The sequence below is a fragment of the Canis lupus genome, chromosome 1 (assembly GCF_003254725.2).
Source record: "Canis lupus dingo isolate Sandy chromosome 1, ASM325472v2, whole genome shotgun sequence".
Classification (NCBI taxonomy): Eukaryota; Metazoa; Chordata; class Mammalia; order Carnivora; family Canidae; genus Canis; species Canis lupus.
Genome location: NC_064243.1, coordinates 57602264 through 57618552, shown reverse-complemented (window position 1 = coordinate 57618552; position 16289 = coordinate 57602264). Strand labels below are relative to the sequence as shown.

The following is a 16289-nucleotide window of genomic DNA, read 5'->3' as shown; positions in this document are numbered from 1 at the left end:
ACAGTTTCATGGAAGGCAGGCTTATCGGGAGAGGTTCTCACGGATGGTAGCTCAGAATCTTCTGTAGGTGAATGGCTGATGTCTAAATTTAATGTTGCTCTTTGGAATATATTTTAAAAGGGTACTCGTCATATTTTTAGATGCATACCACCATAAAATGTGCAAGGCACCTTTATATGTATCACTTTTTTATTAAACATTTATTGCATACCTATCATGTGTCAGAAACATCATTTCATCCTTTCATTTGGCCCTCCCCCTGCTCTGAGGTAGGACAGGTGTTATAATCTCAATTATGCAAATGAAGCAGAAGCCCAGGGGCTGCCTGATGTCGCATAGCTGGTAAGTGGCAGGGCTGGGACTTCATCTAGACTTTTCAGTGTAGTTTGATCAAATCCCCATTCGGTCATTTCTGCCAATGGTGGTCAATGATAGTATCATATTGATTTATTTAATATAAGCTTATTAGCACAGGACCTGGCAGGCGATAAGAGCTCAACGGGCATAATTGTGTTTTTTTTTAACCGTTAAGATTCTTTCAACAATATTTATCCATGAGTCTCATGACAGGAACATAGTGGAGCCTGGGCAGGTTCTGGAGCAGTTAGCATTTGGATCCAGGTATGCTCTCTTTGAGATTGTCTTGGGATATCAGCTTTGGTCGGATTCTTCTGTGGAAATGGCTTTGCCTGCATCTGTCAGGGGATGCACCGGGGGCTAAGGTCATCAGCACTTGGCTGGATGTTGGGGGCAATAAAAAAAAAAGAAAGAAAAGATTTGGCCTTTGCCTTCAGGAAATTTACAATATAGTCAGGAAATTGTTCAAACTGACCAATATTTATTAAGCATTTATGGTGTGTCAGTTCTATACCAGATTTGAGGGGATTTAACAAGGAGTAAGAACAGGTGCCTTTTCTGATGGAGCTCAAAGAACAGTAGAGATAATATACACAGGCTTCCAACAATAATAGAAATGAGACCGTGGGAACTGAGTTGCAATGGTATAGAACGAGTAGATAAGATGGAAATCTTCATCTATATCAAGCAGCCCCAGTGCTCTTAGGAGATCACAGGGCCCATGGACTGGTATGGCCACCTAGGGCCTGTGGTGGGAGGTGTGAGGAATTCTAACTGGGCTCTGAGGAATGACCCAAGAAAAAGTATCCCATGTGAGCACAATGTGAGCAGGCCTGGAGAGATAGTGACATGAGTTTTGGACATTGAGAAGCGATGTGATTGCAGTGGAGAGTGGAAGGGGACCTCGTAGAAGACTCCAAAGAAAGGATGAAATGACATAGACACCAGGCAGAGGAATTTCTCTTGATTAAGAGGAAGATAAATTCACTGAAGGACTGGGAGAGACTCCATTACTGGTTTGGCTCTAGGATAAATGGTAACCCCAAACCATACTCTTGGGGTGCTCCCTGCTGCTGGAGAGGATTCAAGGTGAGAGTGCCTGGATCCATGATATGCCAGATGTTACATCCTGAACTGGCTGAAGGCTGGACTGAATTCCCGCCTTCCTTCCTGTGACTGCCATTTCCACCACCAGCTAATTCACTTGTCAGGATGAGAGTAAATGTTGTATTTTAAAAGGAGAACCAGCCACAGGGCACAGATGAGAAAGGTGTACCTAAGTGCTGGCAAGAGGGATTTGGGTTGAAGATAAGAAAGATTTGCTGAAATATCAGGATAGGCTCCTGAAGAAATCCATGGAATATTCTTTCCTGAAGATCTTAAAGAACAAGATAGACACACTTCAATAGTCTGGAACGAGAAGTATTTACTACTAAGTTTTTCCACTCCCTCGTCGTGAACGGTAAAAAGTCAACCTTTTATTCTTGTCTACCTTATCTATGTCTCTGCTTTTCAGTTCCATCAGCACCACGGAATCCCAGGATGTTTGTATTACCAAGTGGAAAATACTATAAGCAGAATGAAGTTGTGGTGGAATTTAGATGGAATAAGCCTAAGCATGAAAACGGTGTGTTGACAAGATCTGAAATTTTCTATCACATAACCAACCAGACAGACACAAATGAAACATTCCAAGACTGGATCGCTGTCAACACAACCCCCTCGGAGATGTCATTTCAGCTTGAAGGCATGAGTCCTGGGTGCACTGTTGCCTTCCAGGTATGAGTGAAAACAGGGAAACGAGGGACCTCAACAGTGCGAACAGAAGGTTGACTAAAGACCTAGGTTAAGAATTCTGCCCCTTTGTCAAGAATTTGAGGTCCACAGTGATCACCGAAGTCAAGGTGGCAGCAAGGATATGGAGGGCAGTGGGGCAAGCTAGGGTAAAGAACATCTTGACAACTTCTGGCTTTCAGATTCAGAATAGGCCATTACTTTTTCCCATGATCACTACAAGCCCAGTACCACGGTAGATGCTTTTATATTCCTTATCTCATTTGACCGTCTTCTGGTCTGTGAAGAAACAGCCATGTCCCTGAGTGTATCAGTGAGTTACTAGAGCTGTGTGCCTAGGAAGCGGTATGCTAGGGTCCAACTTCAAGAGTCCTTTTCACCAGATCATGTCACTAACTGTGAATCTTCTGGATGCCCCAACTTGGAGCTACCAATGGAAATAAAGGCCGAGGGTCTAGGTAGTTGACATCTCAGAGTTACTACTAAGTCTCTCCACTCCCTCATTGTGAATAGTAAAAAGCCAACCTTTTATTCTTGTCTACCTTATCTATTCTTGTCTGGCTGCTGATAGGGGAGAAAGTTAAAGAGACTAGGAGTCAAGAATAAAAAGAATGACAATGTTGTACATATTTAGAGCTATTTTCCATTTCTTTTCAGGGAACATAATGCTTTTGGGGAGTGTTTTAGAGATTTGAGCTTCCTAAGGATCTATTTTCTTTTTGTAAAATTCTAATTTAATGATTATTTTGTTATTATATTAGATTGACATATGCTAATCAAAAAAGTTGTACATAAAAGTTAAAAGATAATATGCATTCCTATTTTTAAGAATTATGTGTGTTCTGGTTAAATAAATATTCTGGTTAAGTGTATCTGTCTATACGTACATATAGTTTCAGATATCAGTCACCACAGGACCATGCAGGGTGATATACATAGATGTACATGAGTTTCATTTAACATGGTCTTGTGCAAAAGTGAAGATGTCTTGGTATGTATATGTACCATGGTACACACCCGCACCATATACAGATGGTAGTATGTATAATATGGTAAAATATATTTAACACTAGAAGTATAATAAAAATAATCTAATGCTTTGTTGATTGAGAGGGCAATTGAGGATCTACCATTTGCATCATTATGCACGCCAATTTTCTTTATAGGCTGTTGTACATATGCAAGGTTTGGAAATGGAAATAATTTATTACACAATAAAATACATGTACTAAAAACTGGATTATTTTGGCTTTTTAAAAAAGATATTATTTATTTATTTGAAAGAGAGAGAGCAAGCAGAGGCAGGGATAGAGGGAGAGGGAGAAGCAGACTCTCTACTGAGCAGGGAGCCCTACTCATGACCTGAGCCAAAGGCAGATGCTTAACCAACTGAGAGCTACCCAGGTGCCCCTAAAAACTGTCTTTGAAAAGCTTTGGTACTAGAATGCAGGGAGGCACAGTAGGAAGAAAGTATATGACCCTCAGAAGACTTAGTTTTTATGCCAGTTTTTGCATGTGTCATTGTGGATGAGTTATTTACCTTAATTGTGATTTTGTCCAGTTTCTGCTCTTACTAGTTGTGAGGATTAAAAGAGTTAATATCTGTAAAAGTGGTTTGAAATGCACAACTCATTCTGAAATACAAGTTTTAATTATTATTTTCCTTTTCTAAATATCTCTTTTAAAAAATACACCAAATTTAGTTATTTAAAGCTTTTAGTTGTTTATTTCACAGTATGTGGGAGTTCACCAGAATATGCATAGTTTTGCTTCTGTTAAATAGTCTACGTAATTGAATTTTAAAGAGAGCTAAAAACTTTTCTTAGAAGTTCAAATCTTTTGCATGGAGATCTGTCCATTACTTCCTACTCTTTTAGACAAAAATAATGACAGCAGTAAAAAACAAACCACCAGCATGCATGTGAGGTAATATTTACCTCTTAGTGATTTATTGCTTTATCCTTGGATGGGAGTAACTATTTGAAACTATTCAGGCAGAGAAAGACAAATACCATATGATTTTGCTCATATGTGGAATTTAAGAGCAAAATAGATAAACATAGGCGAAAGGGGAGAAAAGAGAGGGAGGCAAACTACAGGAGACTCTTACCCATAGAGAACAAACTGAGGATCGCTGGAGGGTAGGTGGGTGGGGCATGGGCTAAACCGGTGATGGGCATTAAGGAGGTCACTTGTGATGAGCACTGGGTGTTACAGGTAAGTGATGAATCACTAAATTCTACTCCTGAAACTAATATTACACTGTATGTTAACTAACTGGAATTTAAATAAAAACATGAAAAAAACCCATTCATAATTGATATCAGAATTGTGAAATGAAAGCTTCAATAATCTATCAGTCTCAGAATGTAATTATTATCATTGAGGATGCCATTGAATGCAACTTTTTTTGGTATCCTTTTCTTCCTTTAGGTCCGAGTCTTCACATCCAAAGGCCCTGGACCATTTTCTGATATAGTAAAGTCCAAAACATCAGGTATTTATTACCTAAACTTGTGCAAAAAACAGTTGGTGTTTTAAAAACATTCTTGATCCTTGGTATTCTCGAGGGTATGAATGCTGTCTCTGAGCTGGAGTTAAAGCCAAAGAGTCATTTTTTAATCATCACCAAACATACTTAAATAAACCTAAGCGTAGGGTGCCTGGATTGTGTTGACTGAGACTGAAGCAGTAGATGAACCCGGGGGGAGACCCATGGATTTTGGACTAGCCTGATAGTGAATCAAGGGATTTTGCCAAACCACTTTTTTTTTCTTATAAATATGATAAATGTTTTGTTTTTTTGTTTTCAGAAATTAATCAATTTCCAATCCTCATAACTCTCTTTGACAACAAGATAGTTTTATTAGATATGGATCAAAGTCACATTGTATGGATGTTTTCAGCAGAAAGAGTCATCAATACCATGGGCTACACAGCTGATGATGGAATGGGGTACTATGCGCAAGGAGACTCACTCTGCCTTCTGAACATGCACAATAGGTCCACTTCTGAGGTATCTCACCATGTAAATATTGTGGAAGGAAGGACGTGGGTGATTTGCATATCACACTACCCTGTAATTAAAATGACTGGTCAGTGGTTGAGCCATTAAGATTAGAATGGTTGAAAAGGACAGCTGTGGTGTAATTATTTAGTCACAAATAAATAGAGATTAGATTTTGGGCAAATGTCATTCAGGATTAATTAAATAGTTATTTGGTTTAGGCGCTGTGTTAGTTCCTGGGATAGAGGGGGAAAAAAAATCACAGTCCTTGAACAAAGCCAGCGTAGTATTTGTCTAACAGCTGGAAGACAGTACCATGTAGTGATTAAGGGGTGAGCTTTGGGATCTGAAATTTAGAATTTAATTCTGACTTCACCACTTACTAGATCTGTGACCATCAGCAAATTATTTAACTACTGATTATGTGGCACCCTGTTATATGGTTCCTGTGAAGATTAAATGAGATAATCTATGTGGGGCATTTAGCACAATGCCTGGCATGAAGTGGCATTTGTTGATTGTCAGCTAGTAGAGCAGACAGAAGGCAGCATCATGTTGTGCTGAGGGCAGGGTGTGGTGGTATCACAGAATATGGGTGATCCATCCAGATGAGAGTGGTGGTGGTAGAATGGAAAGACATATTGGGTGCAAAGAAGATGAGCCAGGTGAGGGTGGGAAAAGCTGAGGGGGTAGTAAGTGTGAAGACTGGGAAACAAGAGAGCCAGAGCACATTTAGGAGGCTATAAATAGAGTGAGCTTGGGATGAAGGTGAGGGTGAGGATGAGTGAAGGACAGGTGGGAAAGCTGGAGAAGTAGGCAGGACCCTAAACACAATGGGCTTCCTTTACTGTGCTAAGGTGTGGAATGCTGGTCCTGAAGACAACGTCAAGCCAGTAAAGAAATCTAGTGGATCATTCACATGATCAAGTTACGTTATAGAAAGACCTCTCTAGTGGTGTGAATAACGACTTAGAGAAGGTTAAGTCTCAGACAATTAGGAGGCTACCACAGAAACCCAGACAGGAAATGTTAGGCAGGAAGTGAGATGAGAAAGGAAAGGACAAATTTGGGACACATTTAAAGTGGGACTAATTCACCATTGTGCAGCCATAATAGGAATAAGTCAAGGGCGAACCGTATTCATCAGGATTGCTTCTTGGGTGAGTATTGGAAATCCATAAAAATATAGTATGCAGGAGAAAAGAAGGTCTCAGGGGTGGAGTGATGAATTCTATTTCCTGGGATCATTCATACAGAGAGTAGTCAGTTTGAATCAGTAACTCGGTGAGGGATCTTGCTACTGTTCCTATAGCACTGGTCTATGAATTATAGTTAAAGTCATGGTAGTTGAAATTAACCGAGAGAAAGAATGCAATGTGGGAACAGGACCAATGTCACAATGGTATAGTCTCGAGTTATTGAGGTTTTGGATTACAAAAAAGTGCAGTAAATAAGTAACATGGTAGATTACAGAAAAGTCCTCAAATTTGAAAAAAAGATGACCATTATCTCCTTGGCTATGTTTTCTACCTATTGTTAAGATTTTCCGAGATGCACTGGTTTCTGATATCACAATTATTACAACTGACTGGATTTCAAGGCATCTCTACTTTGTGCGAAAAGAATCACAAAATGGAATGCAAATATTTGATGTTGATCTTGAACACAAGGTGAAATACCCCAGAAAGCTGAAAATCTGCAATAGAAATTCAACAATAGTCTCTTTTTCTGTATATCCTCTTTTAAGGTATGTGAAGTGTGAGTATCTTTTCTATTGTGATGAAATAGAGACATTTAATATAATATCTTTGGCTTAATAATAGAAGTCATTGATGGGAAAATAAGATGCTTAGGGCTCTTGACTAGCTATATTAATATATGCTAAATAATTCTACACATGAATTATGAGCCCACAGCCACAAATACGTAAATTTAATTCATACTGACAATTTGGCTAGCCTAAAATTAGGGTAATTACCTATAGGACACCAAAGCAGATTTTTATATCAGTGAATTTCCTAATATCCTCGGATGATAAGGATGAGAAGGGGACTGAGACAGTGGCAGGAGATGAATGAGAGGTAGACAGGCAATGTGTGATGCACAGCTAAAGTTATTCTGGACTCATCCATCTTTAATTAATGCCCTTGTAGCACTGAGGGGGGCACTTGATGGGATGAGCAACTGTTATTCTGCTGTGTTGGCAAGTTGAACACTAATAAAAAATAAATTTATTATTAAAAAAAATTAATGCCCTTGTAAGATGAGTTTTAAGGCCTCCATCCAGCAACTGAATTGCAGTTCTTTGGGCTGAAAGGTATATTTTGTTTGTGCCATAAGCATGGTCATAATCTTGAAACTAGATGGTTAACCAGTCTTAAGAAGCATAAATACACTTGAGAGGAGGGGGATGGAGATGGGTGTTGATATAAAGCGTACAAATATGTTTCACATTTACAGCCACTAATGACCTAGTCCATACAGCACCTCAAAGTCATTTTAGTCCAAGGCTTTTGTTGTAAACACAGTTATTGAGAAATCATGGGAAAATGCTACAAATTAGACTGCTTGCGGCCACCTCTGTCTCAGAAGGTTATTGGACACTTGGACACTTGTTCTCTCGAAAGGCTGTATTTTTCTCTCCAATCGTTAGGAATGCTTAATCCTCATTAGAAACCAATCTTTGCAATGATATGTTTTACTCACTAAGTTGGAGGGTCTTGTTTTTTCCCCCCTCTAGTCGCCTGTATTGGACAGAAGTTTCCGATTTTGGCTCTCAGATGTTCTACTATAGTATTATCAACCAGACCTTGAGTCACATTCTTCCATCCAGACCCACAAACCATTCAAATGGAAAGAAACAGTGTTTTTGTGGTGTTACTGAATTCGAGTTTAGTGGCACAATGACAATTGACACCTCTGACCTAAAGAAACCATGGATATACTTTGTCAAAGGGCAAGAGATCTGGGCCACGGATCTGGAAGGATGCCAATGTTGGCAAGTCATCATGGTGCCTACTCCGCTTGGTAAGACAGCCGTGTGTGTACACAGATGCTCATTACTAATGGTGGCCCCTCCTGTCCCATTAAAAAGGGTGTACATTCCACATATATTCAAAAGAATATACACATGGTATTTTTTCTGGACCATGCCAAATGTTTCTGTAGAATTCAAGTCAAGTTGTTCCCAGGAAAATTGTATATAGACATTCACACAATTTTCTGGATCTGTGGGTTTCTTTGCTGTTATTGTTATTTTACAATTAATAGTCGAGCTACAATGTATTGAGCTTAACACTATATTCTAAGCAAGCTACCGCATGTACTAGCTCATTTAATTTTTAAAGCACCTTGATGAAGTAGATGCTAGTGTCCTCATTTTATGGACAAGGAAACTGAGGCTGACAAAGATAAGATATTTGTCCGGAGGGCCACGATTAGTGGAGGAGCTGGTGTTTGAAGCTGAGCCTGACTACAACAGCCACGATCTTCCTACCAGCACCCTACTTTACTTCTGTTGTGATGGTCCCATTGACTTCACATTCACCATGAGTTGGTCAATACTTGACAGGTGTGTTTGTTGAAATGCACATGCTTATGGAGGAAATACTTAAATGTCTAAAGTGATTTGGGGGTTTCCTAAGTAAAAGTAACTGCAATAGGGAAAAAATGCACTCTAAATAATCCATATATTCTTTTTAAAAAAATTATTTATTTATTTATTTATTTATTTATTTATTTATTTATTTAAGAGAGAGAGAAAGAGAGAGAGAATGAGCATGACGGGGGTGGGGAGGGGGGAGGAACGGCAGAAGGGGAGGGGGACGGACAAGCAGACTCTGCACTCAGCCATGACCCTGAGATCCTGATCAGAACAGAAATCAAAAGTCAGAGGCTAAACTAACTGAGCCACCTAGGCACCCCTACTGTCATATATTCTTAAGAGTCTACTCCTCACTGTTCAATATAGTAACCACCAGTCACATGGGACTTAAGTTCAAATTAATTAAAATTAAATAAAATTAAAAATTATATTCTGCAGTCACATGAGCCATATTTTAAGTGATCAAAAACCACAAGTGGCTAATGGTTACTGCATTGGGCAGCATAGATATAAAATACTTTCACCACTGAAAGTGCTTTTGGACGTTGCTAGTCTATATAGTGAAGTTTTGACATTGCAAACAAGTGTGTGTCTGTGTTATATCTGTACATATGGTTTTGTTGACATGGTACCCAGAGCCTTTTAGAAATAATTCCAATATACTTTCAATGGTCTTAAGAGTAGAGATAATGTCTTGAGCTTCTCTTCTCAGGGGAATTACTTATTTCTGTTCAATCTGTGACAAAGACTCTTTCCTTAATCAAACTTTAGGCTCCTCTGAGCCCTTTTCTCAACTAGACCTTGACCTTGGTCTTCCGTGTCTGTCATTGCTGAGTCTAGTTTTAGCAAGAATCCTGCTAAATCAGGATCAAGTTCTTCATCCCCCACCCTTGATGCTCTGGGCTTACAGTTAGCAAAAGTCATAGTGAGCCAGTTTAGCAGGAATTTCCCTATCCTTGTTGTCTCCCCTTAGTGGCTTTCTATCCACTGATCCCCTCACTACTTGCTCCACATCCTCAGTGTCTTTGTTGTATGCAAAGTTCAGCACCTCTCTCTCCCCTACTCCAATATTGCAATAGTCTTAACTAAAGTGTTTCTTACCATTTAAACAAGTGCCAGGATAATTTTTCTTTATCATCTGATACACCAGAATTATCTAGTAGGCCATTATCTTATAGGTATAGAACTAGTTAGTCTTTCAAGAATCCATAATTGAAAAGTATAACCCTACAATTAGAAAATTTGAATGGCTCTAGAGATCCTTTAGCTGGCATGATATTGGAAGAAGTCTCCTCTACAAAAACAGCTCTGTTTGAACAGCTGCTTATAAAAACATCTATTCTGCATAAGGAAGTTTTTACATTTTGGGCAAAAATTCTAAATATTAGATTTCTCCCCCTTTTAGAAGTCCTAAAGCTAGCATGCCTGGGTGGCTCAGCGGTTTAGTGCCTGCCTTCGGCCCAGGTAGTGATCCTGGAGACCAAGGATCGAGTCCCACATCGGGCTTCCTGCATGGAGACTGCTTCTCCCTCGGCCTGTGTCTCTGCCTCTCTCTCTCTCTTTCTCTATCTCTCTCTCTGTGTGTGTGTGTCTCTCATGAGTAAATAAATAAAATCTTAAAAAAAAAAAAAAGATTTCCCCTCTTCTATTTAGCCAAAGTTTTCTTCCCATTTTTCCCATTCATTGGTCTGAGTTCTGACCTCTAATTTTATAAAGAATAAATCGGGGATGCCTGGGTGGCTCAGTGGTCGATCCTCTGTCTTCGGCTCAGGGTGTGATCCCTGGGATCAAGTCCTGCATCAGGTTCCCCACAAGGAGCCTGCTTCTCCCTCTGCCTATGTCTCTGCCTCTCTCTCTGTGTCTCTCATGAATAAATAAATAAAATCTTATAAAAAAAGAATAAATCAAGTATTTTCTACATGATAGCCATTCAAATATGTTGGGGCTACCGTCATAGCTCATTCTAAGTACTTCCATTGGAGAAAAAAGATTCATGTTCTGTAACTCCTCCTCAGATGATGTGGCTTTTGGATCTCTCTTTGCCCTAGTAGCCCTCCTGTGGTTTCACTCCAGCTGCTTGATATCCTCGTAAATGTCACCCCCATAATGACTCCCTGTACTCTCATTGTGTTCTGGTTAGTACAAGGAGCCTCTGACTTCCTCTGTCTTCTTTTATTAGAGCTAAAAGTGGCATCAAGTCTTTGGGCTGCCTGCCATTTGAAAAACCCATAGTCTTTTTCATATTAACTATTATTAAGCCAGATTTCTTTCATTTGTTATTCATAGAATTGATTTTAACTTGGCTTTAGGATGCCACATTTATTTCTATTAAATTTCAATCCATTTCCTGATTTTGTTGTAATATTTTCAAGTTTTAAGTCAGTGATTGAATATACTAGTGTTGGTAAGAATCACGTACTATCTACAAATTTGGTAAGTATGTTTACTCTGCATTTATTCCAAATCATTGACAAAAAAATATTGAGCAAGATGCTGAGCCCTGGGCCCATCACGTAACACTTCTCTCCCCATAGGCCTTGTTTGATGTGGAGTCACACAGGTAAAGTTGTAAATCTTGGTTCTGCCCTTTACTAACTTTGTGGCCTTGCGAAGATTATTTAACTACTCAAAGCCTGTCTACTTCTACAAAATAAGGCTAATAATAATAGTATTTACCTTATTGGCTTGAGATGGAGCTCAAATGAGAAAATATCTGCAAAATCGTTAGTCTTTTGAAATGACAGCAAGATTCAAAATTTAGCAGTAACAATACTGAAAAAGGATTTCACATGTTGCTTAGAGTAGAAAACACATGTTAGGTATTTTGTTCTTTATGTTCTTTATTCTATGTTTTTCATGAGCAGGAAAAACACTTGAAAGCTTAACTGTGGATGGGGAATTTCTATATTGGATCTCCTCCACAAAGGACAGCACAGAGATCTATCAAGCCAAGAAAAGCAATGGGGCCATCCTCTCCCAGATGAAGGCCCAAAGGAGTAAGCGTATCCTTGCTTACAGTTCAGTTTTGCAGCCTTTTCCAGGTAATAAGATTTTTTTTTTCCAGGTAATAGGATTGTACTCTGAATCAGCATATTGGCCCAGGTTAGGGTCAGACACGTCTGGGGATGTCTTCTTCTGCACACTGCCTCCCCAGGGCCTTGGCTATGCTCAGCGGGACTCCAAACTGTCAGGGTTGGTGCGCACTGCAATTGCTGTTTGGCCGGGGTCACAATTTATCTCCAAGTGTATACATCTCCATGTGTATACATGGCTGTGGTAGATGTTAGCCCATGGGGAACCTTGTTTGTCATCCTCTCTGTCTTTATTCCTTTCTCTATTCCTTTAATTTCTCTCCTTTCTTTCTTTTTTCTCCTCTACATCATTTTAGACTTCCCACTTGTCCAAAAAGCACCACATAGAATTTCAGGTCTTTTTCAAAGTAAAATGCTTTATTTATTGTAGTATTTTGTATTTCAATCATTTATCACATGTACATGTGCTACCATTTTTATTAAGTTCCTATCTTTATTTTAGTTATGTATCACTTATGACGTTTTTTAGTGTCATGCCTCTATCTCTCTCATAAACCCTGTGGATTTTATTGTGTGGTTTTGTGTCATGCAGTGACTTTTAGGACTTTTACATCGTGCATGTATGGCACGATGGCAAAACTAGTTATTAAATTCACTTTTCACTTTGAGAAATTTAAGAGATTAATAAGTCCATGTGACATCTGTTTGAAATTGAACACATACACAAATACACGTACATCCTTAAAAATAGAAGTCCTAAAGCTAGCATGAATTTTTGTAACTGGGATGAATTTTAAAAATATGATGAAAATAATGCTGTTATTACTTTCTTCAAAGTAAAAAAAAGGAGGGGGGGAGGTTTGCCACTTCGTACATTATTCAGTGTACTGTAGCGTCACCTGCTGGAAAATTTGAGCAATGACCACTTACCTTGCTCCCTTTTCCTGAGGTGTTTAAGGACTTCAGAACAAATGGGAAAAACAAAACAAAACATGTTTTGCATTAAAACAAAACATGCAAAACATGTTTTTGCATTAAACAAAACAAAACACCAAACTCTTGTCTTCCTTTCTTGAACAACATTTCCTTTTTTATTTTTATAAATTTATTTTTTATTGGTGTTCAATTTGCCAACATATAGAATAACACCCAGTGCTCATCCCATCAAGTGCCCCCCTCAGTGCCCGTCACCCAGTCACCCCCACCCCCCACCCACCTCCCTTTCCACCACCCCTAGTTCGTTTCCCAGAGTTAGGAGTCTCTCATGTTCTGTCTCCCTTTCTGATATTTCCCACTCATTTTTCTCCCTTCCCCTTCATTCCCTTTCACTATTTTTTATATTCCCTAAATGAATGAGAACATAAAATGTTTGTCCTTCTCCGATTGACTTACTTCACTCAGCATAATACCCTCCAGTTCCATCCACGTTGAAGCAAATGGTGGGTATTTGTCGTTTCTAATGGCTGAGGAATATTCCATTGTATACAGAGACCACATCTTCTTTATCCATTCATCTTTCGATGGACCCCGAGGCTCCTTCCACAGTTTGGCTATTGTGGACATTGCTGCTAGAAACATCGGGGAGCAGGTGTCCTGCTGTTTCACTGCATCTGTATCTTTGGGGTAAATCCCCAACAGTGCAATTGCTGGGTCTTAGGGCATGTCTATTTTTAACTCTTTGAGGAACCTCCACACAGTTTTCCAGGGTGGCTGCACCAGTTCACATTCCCACCAACAGTGTAAGAGGGTTCCCTTTTCTCCGCATCCTCTCCAATATTTGTGGTTTCCTGCTTTGTTAATTTTCCCCATTCTCACTGGTGTGAGGTGGGATTTCATTGTGGTTTTGATTTGTATTTCCCTGATGGCCCGTGATGCGGAGCATTTCCTCATGTGCTTGTTGGCCATGTCTGTGTCTTCCTCTGTGAGATTTCTGTTGAACAACATTTCCAATGCATCAGTAAATCTTGCCTTGCCAGCTAAATAAAAAAAGATGTTGTTATTCTTCATGTTAAATAAATCTGCTCTTCCTCTTTGATACATATATGTGTATATTTTTAATCTTTTCTTGTTATTTTAGATAAAGCATTACTGTGTCTAGCTTCAGATACAGCAGAGCCAATTCTACTTAACACCACTAACACCAGCCTCACAATCAGATTACCACCTGCCAGGACAAATCTCCCGTGGCTCAGTGGCATCACCCCTCCCACTCCAACATACCTGGTTTATTACAAAGAAGTTAATGGCAGGAAAACCAGCCCTGAGCTGAAATACAAAATGCTGGTAAGACTGGAGCTGGATGGTCTTTGTCTTCTCACAAGATACCTATTTCTGATATAAAATTCTCATTTGGGGGCACCGGGGTGGCTCAGTCGGTTAAGTGTCTGCCTTAGCCTCAGGTCACCATCCCAGGGTCTTGGGATCCAGCCTCACATTGGTATCCCTGCTCAGCGGGGAGCCTGCTTCTCCCTCTCCTTTTCTCCCTGCTGGTGCTCTCTCACTCCCTTTTGCTCTCCTTCTCTCTCTCAAGTAAATAAATAAAAACTTAAAAACATTGTCACATATTTTCTATATTATATTCTGAAATATGCTACTCTGCAAACTTTTACAGCTGATTCATCAAAGCGAATGGTGTTCTAGTCTTGTCTGGGAAAGAAGGTTCAAGGAAGAATATTAACTCTGATCAGTGGTGGCTTGCCACAGTGACAGTTTCCTGAGTGTCCTGGAAGAACTGGGTTTGTTGACCTCCCTGACTATCTAATTATCCCCAGAAAGTGATAGAGACAGGTTTTTTTTTTTTAAGATTTTATTTATTTACTCATGAGAGATACAGAGAGAGAAAGAGAGAGGCAGAGACACAGGCAGAGGGAGAAGCAGGATCCATGCAGGGAGCCCAACGTGGGACTCGATCCCTGGACCTGGGGATCACGACCTGAGCCAAAGGCAGATACTTAGCCCCTGAGCCACCCAGATGGCCCTCACTGGATAGTTCTTGAATGTTGCATTAATTGTCACAATTCCTTCCCTCATTGGCATTGGCATTTCCGTTGTCCTTGTGATGGAGTCATATGTATCCAATGTTTTGCTCTGTGCTTGTTATTTAACCAAATCAAAAGGTGAAACTAACCATCACCTATTGGAAATTAAGCACTACATACTTTTCCAGAAAGGACACATTATTCTTGTTACTTCCTTTATTTTTTTTCTTTTTTTAATAATAAATTTATTTTTTATTGGTGTTCAATTTACCAACATACAGAATAACAGCCAGTGCTCATCCCGTCAAGTGCCCCCTTCAGTGCCTGTCACCCTGTTACTTCCTTTATTTTGTCTATTTTGACCTTTTGTTACACATTTCAATGTTTCAGAAGACAGCTTGAGTCATTTAGCTGATCAAGATTGGGCTGCTGGCACTGGATATTTCTGTGACTGCAGCTAGCTAGTCAATCCTACTGTCTTAACACTGATTAATAAGGGTCCAGGGCAATGGTTCTCTAACCTGACTGCACTTTGGAGTTTTAAAAATCTTTGGGCCCGAAAAAAAAAAATCTTTGGGCCCACACTTCTGAGAATGATGAGATAATGCAGCTTCATCTTTCATCATATTCACTTATGTGTCACATCTTTACCCGACCATCTTGTTGAATGTTTTATGCAACATAAGTGAAATAGTATCCTCTTCTGAGAACTTAGCTTCATATGTGAAATGAGCATATCACAGAATTGACCAAGGGCTGCCAATCATTTGGTATTTATTTTGAAAGTTTTAAGCAACTCAGGTCTGGGCAGGTTAGGGCCGTGAACATGATCATTCTCATGATCCAATATCAAAAATAAATTAATATTATAATGATATAATAAGCGCATATTTTATTATTATATATTTTAATATCAATTTAATAATAATATACTTAAATACTTTAATTACTTTTTTTCTTTGGTTAAACAATATCTCCTCATTTGTACAAAAAAGTAAGAGTCACATACTGATTTTTAAAAATTAATTACAGGAGTTTCAGGAGAGGATAGTCCTTATAGACGGTTTACAGCCATTTTCAACATATGTGATACAGACAGCTGTGAAAAATTATTATTCAGACCCCATGGAACAGTTACCTGTGGGAAAAGAGATTTGGGGAAAAACTAAAAGTGGAGGTGAGTTATGGGTCTGGGGCCAGGTTCTAGAGGCATTTCGTGATCTATCTATATTTGTTGGGGATTTTTTTTTTTTAAATTTGGGTGCTAAGTAATCTTTATTATGTGAGCTTTTCAAGCTTCATAAGAAAAATGTATTGTTGAAAATACTCAGCTGACCTGATATGTGTTCTAGCGACAGAAGATGAATAATATTCCATCAGAACGAAAAGCAACTAGATGGTGAAATATCAGAATCAATACTATTTGACCAAGAAACACATTCTCCGGTCTCACCACAGAGGGTCTCCCTCTCCCCACATATTTACAGGCTCCGTCCACATGGCAATGAAGGATTAAG

At 39.2% G+C, this 16289-nt stretch overlaps 1 protein-coding gene across 5 annotated transcripts in view; it reads left to right on the top strand.

The window, feature by feature from the left end:
• ROS1 (ROS proto-oncogene 1, receptor tyrosine kinase) overlaps window positions 1-16289 on the top strand; it is a 121465-nt gene that overhangs the window by 61159 nt on the left and 44017 nt on the right. For all 5 annotated transcript variants that reach the window (XR_004808492.2, XM_025422834.3, XM_025422835.3 and 2 more), the window contains 8 exons: window positions 1874-2136; window positions 4585-4648; window positions 4965-5167; window positions 6700-6905; window positions 7899-8185; window positions 11627-11803; window positions 13872-14077; window positions 15805-15949. Coding sequence is in view for 4 of the 5 variants with exons in the window: in XM_025422834.3 (XP_025278619.1) it covers window positions 1874-2136; window positions 4585-4648; window positions 4965-5167; window positions 6700-6905; window positions 7899-8185; window positions 11627-11803; window positions 13872-14077; window positions 15805-15949 (1551 nt within the window). In the remaining variant the exon portion in view is untranslated. The remainder of the gene's footprint in view (window positions 1-1873; window positions 2137-4584; window positions 4649-4964; window positions 5168-6699; window positions 6906-7898; window positions 8186-11626; window positions 11804-13871; window positions 14078-15804; window positions 15950-16289) is intronic.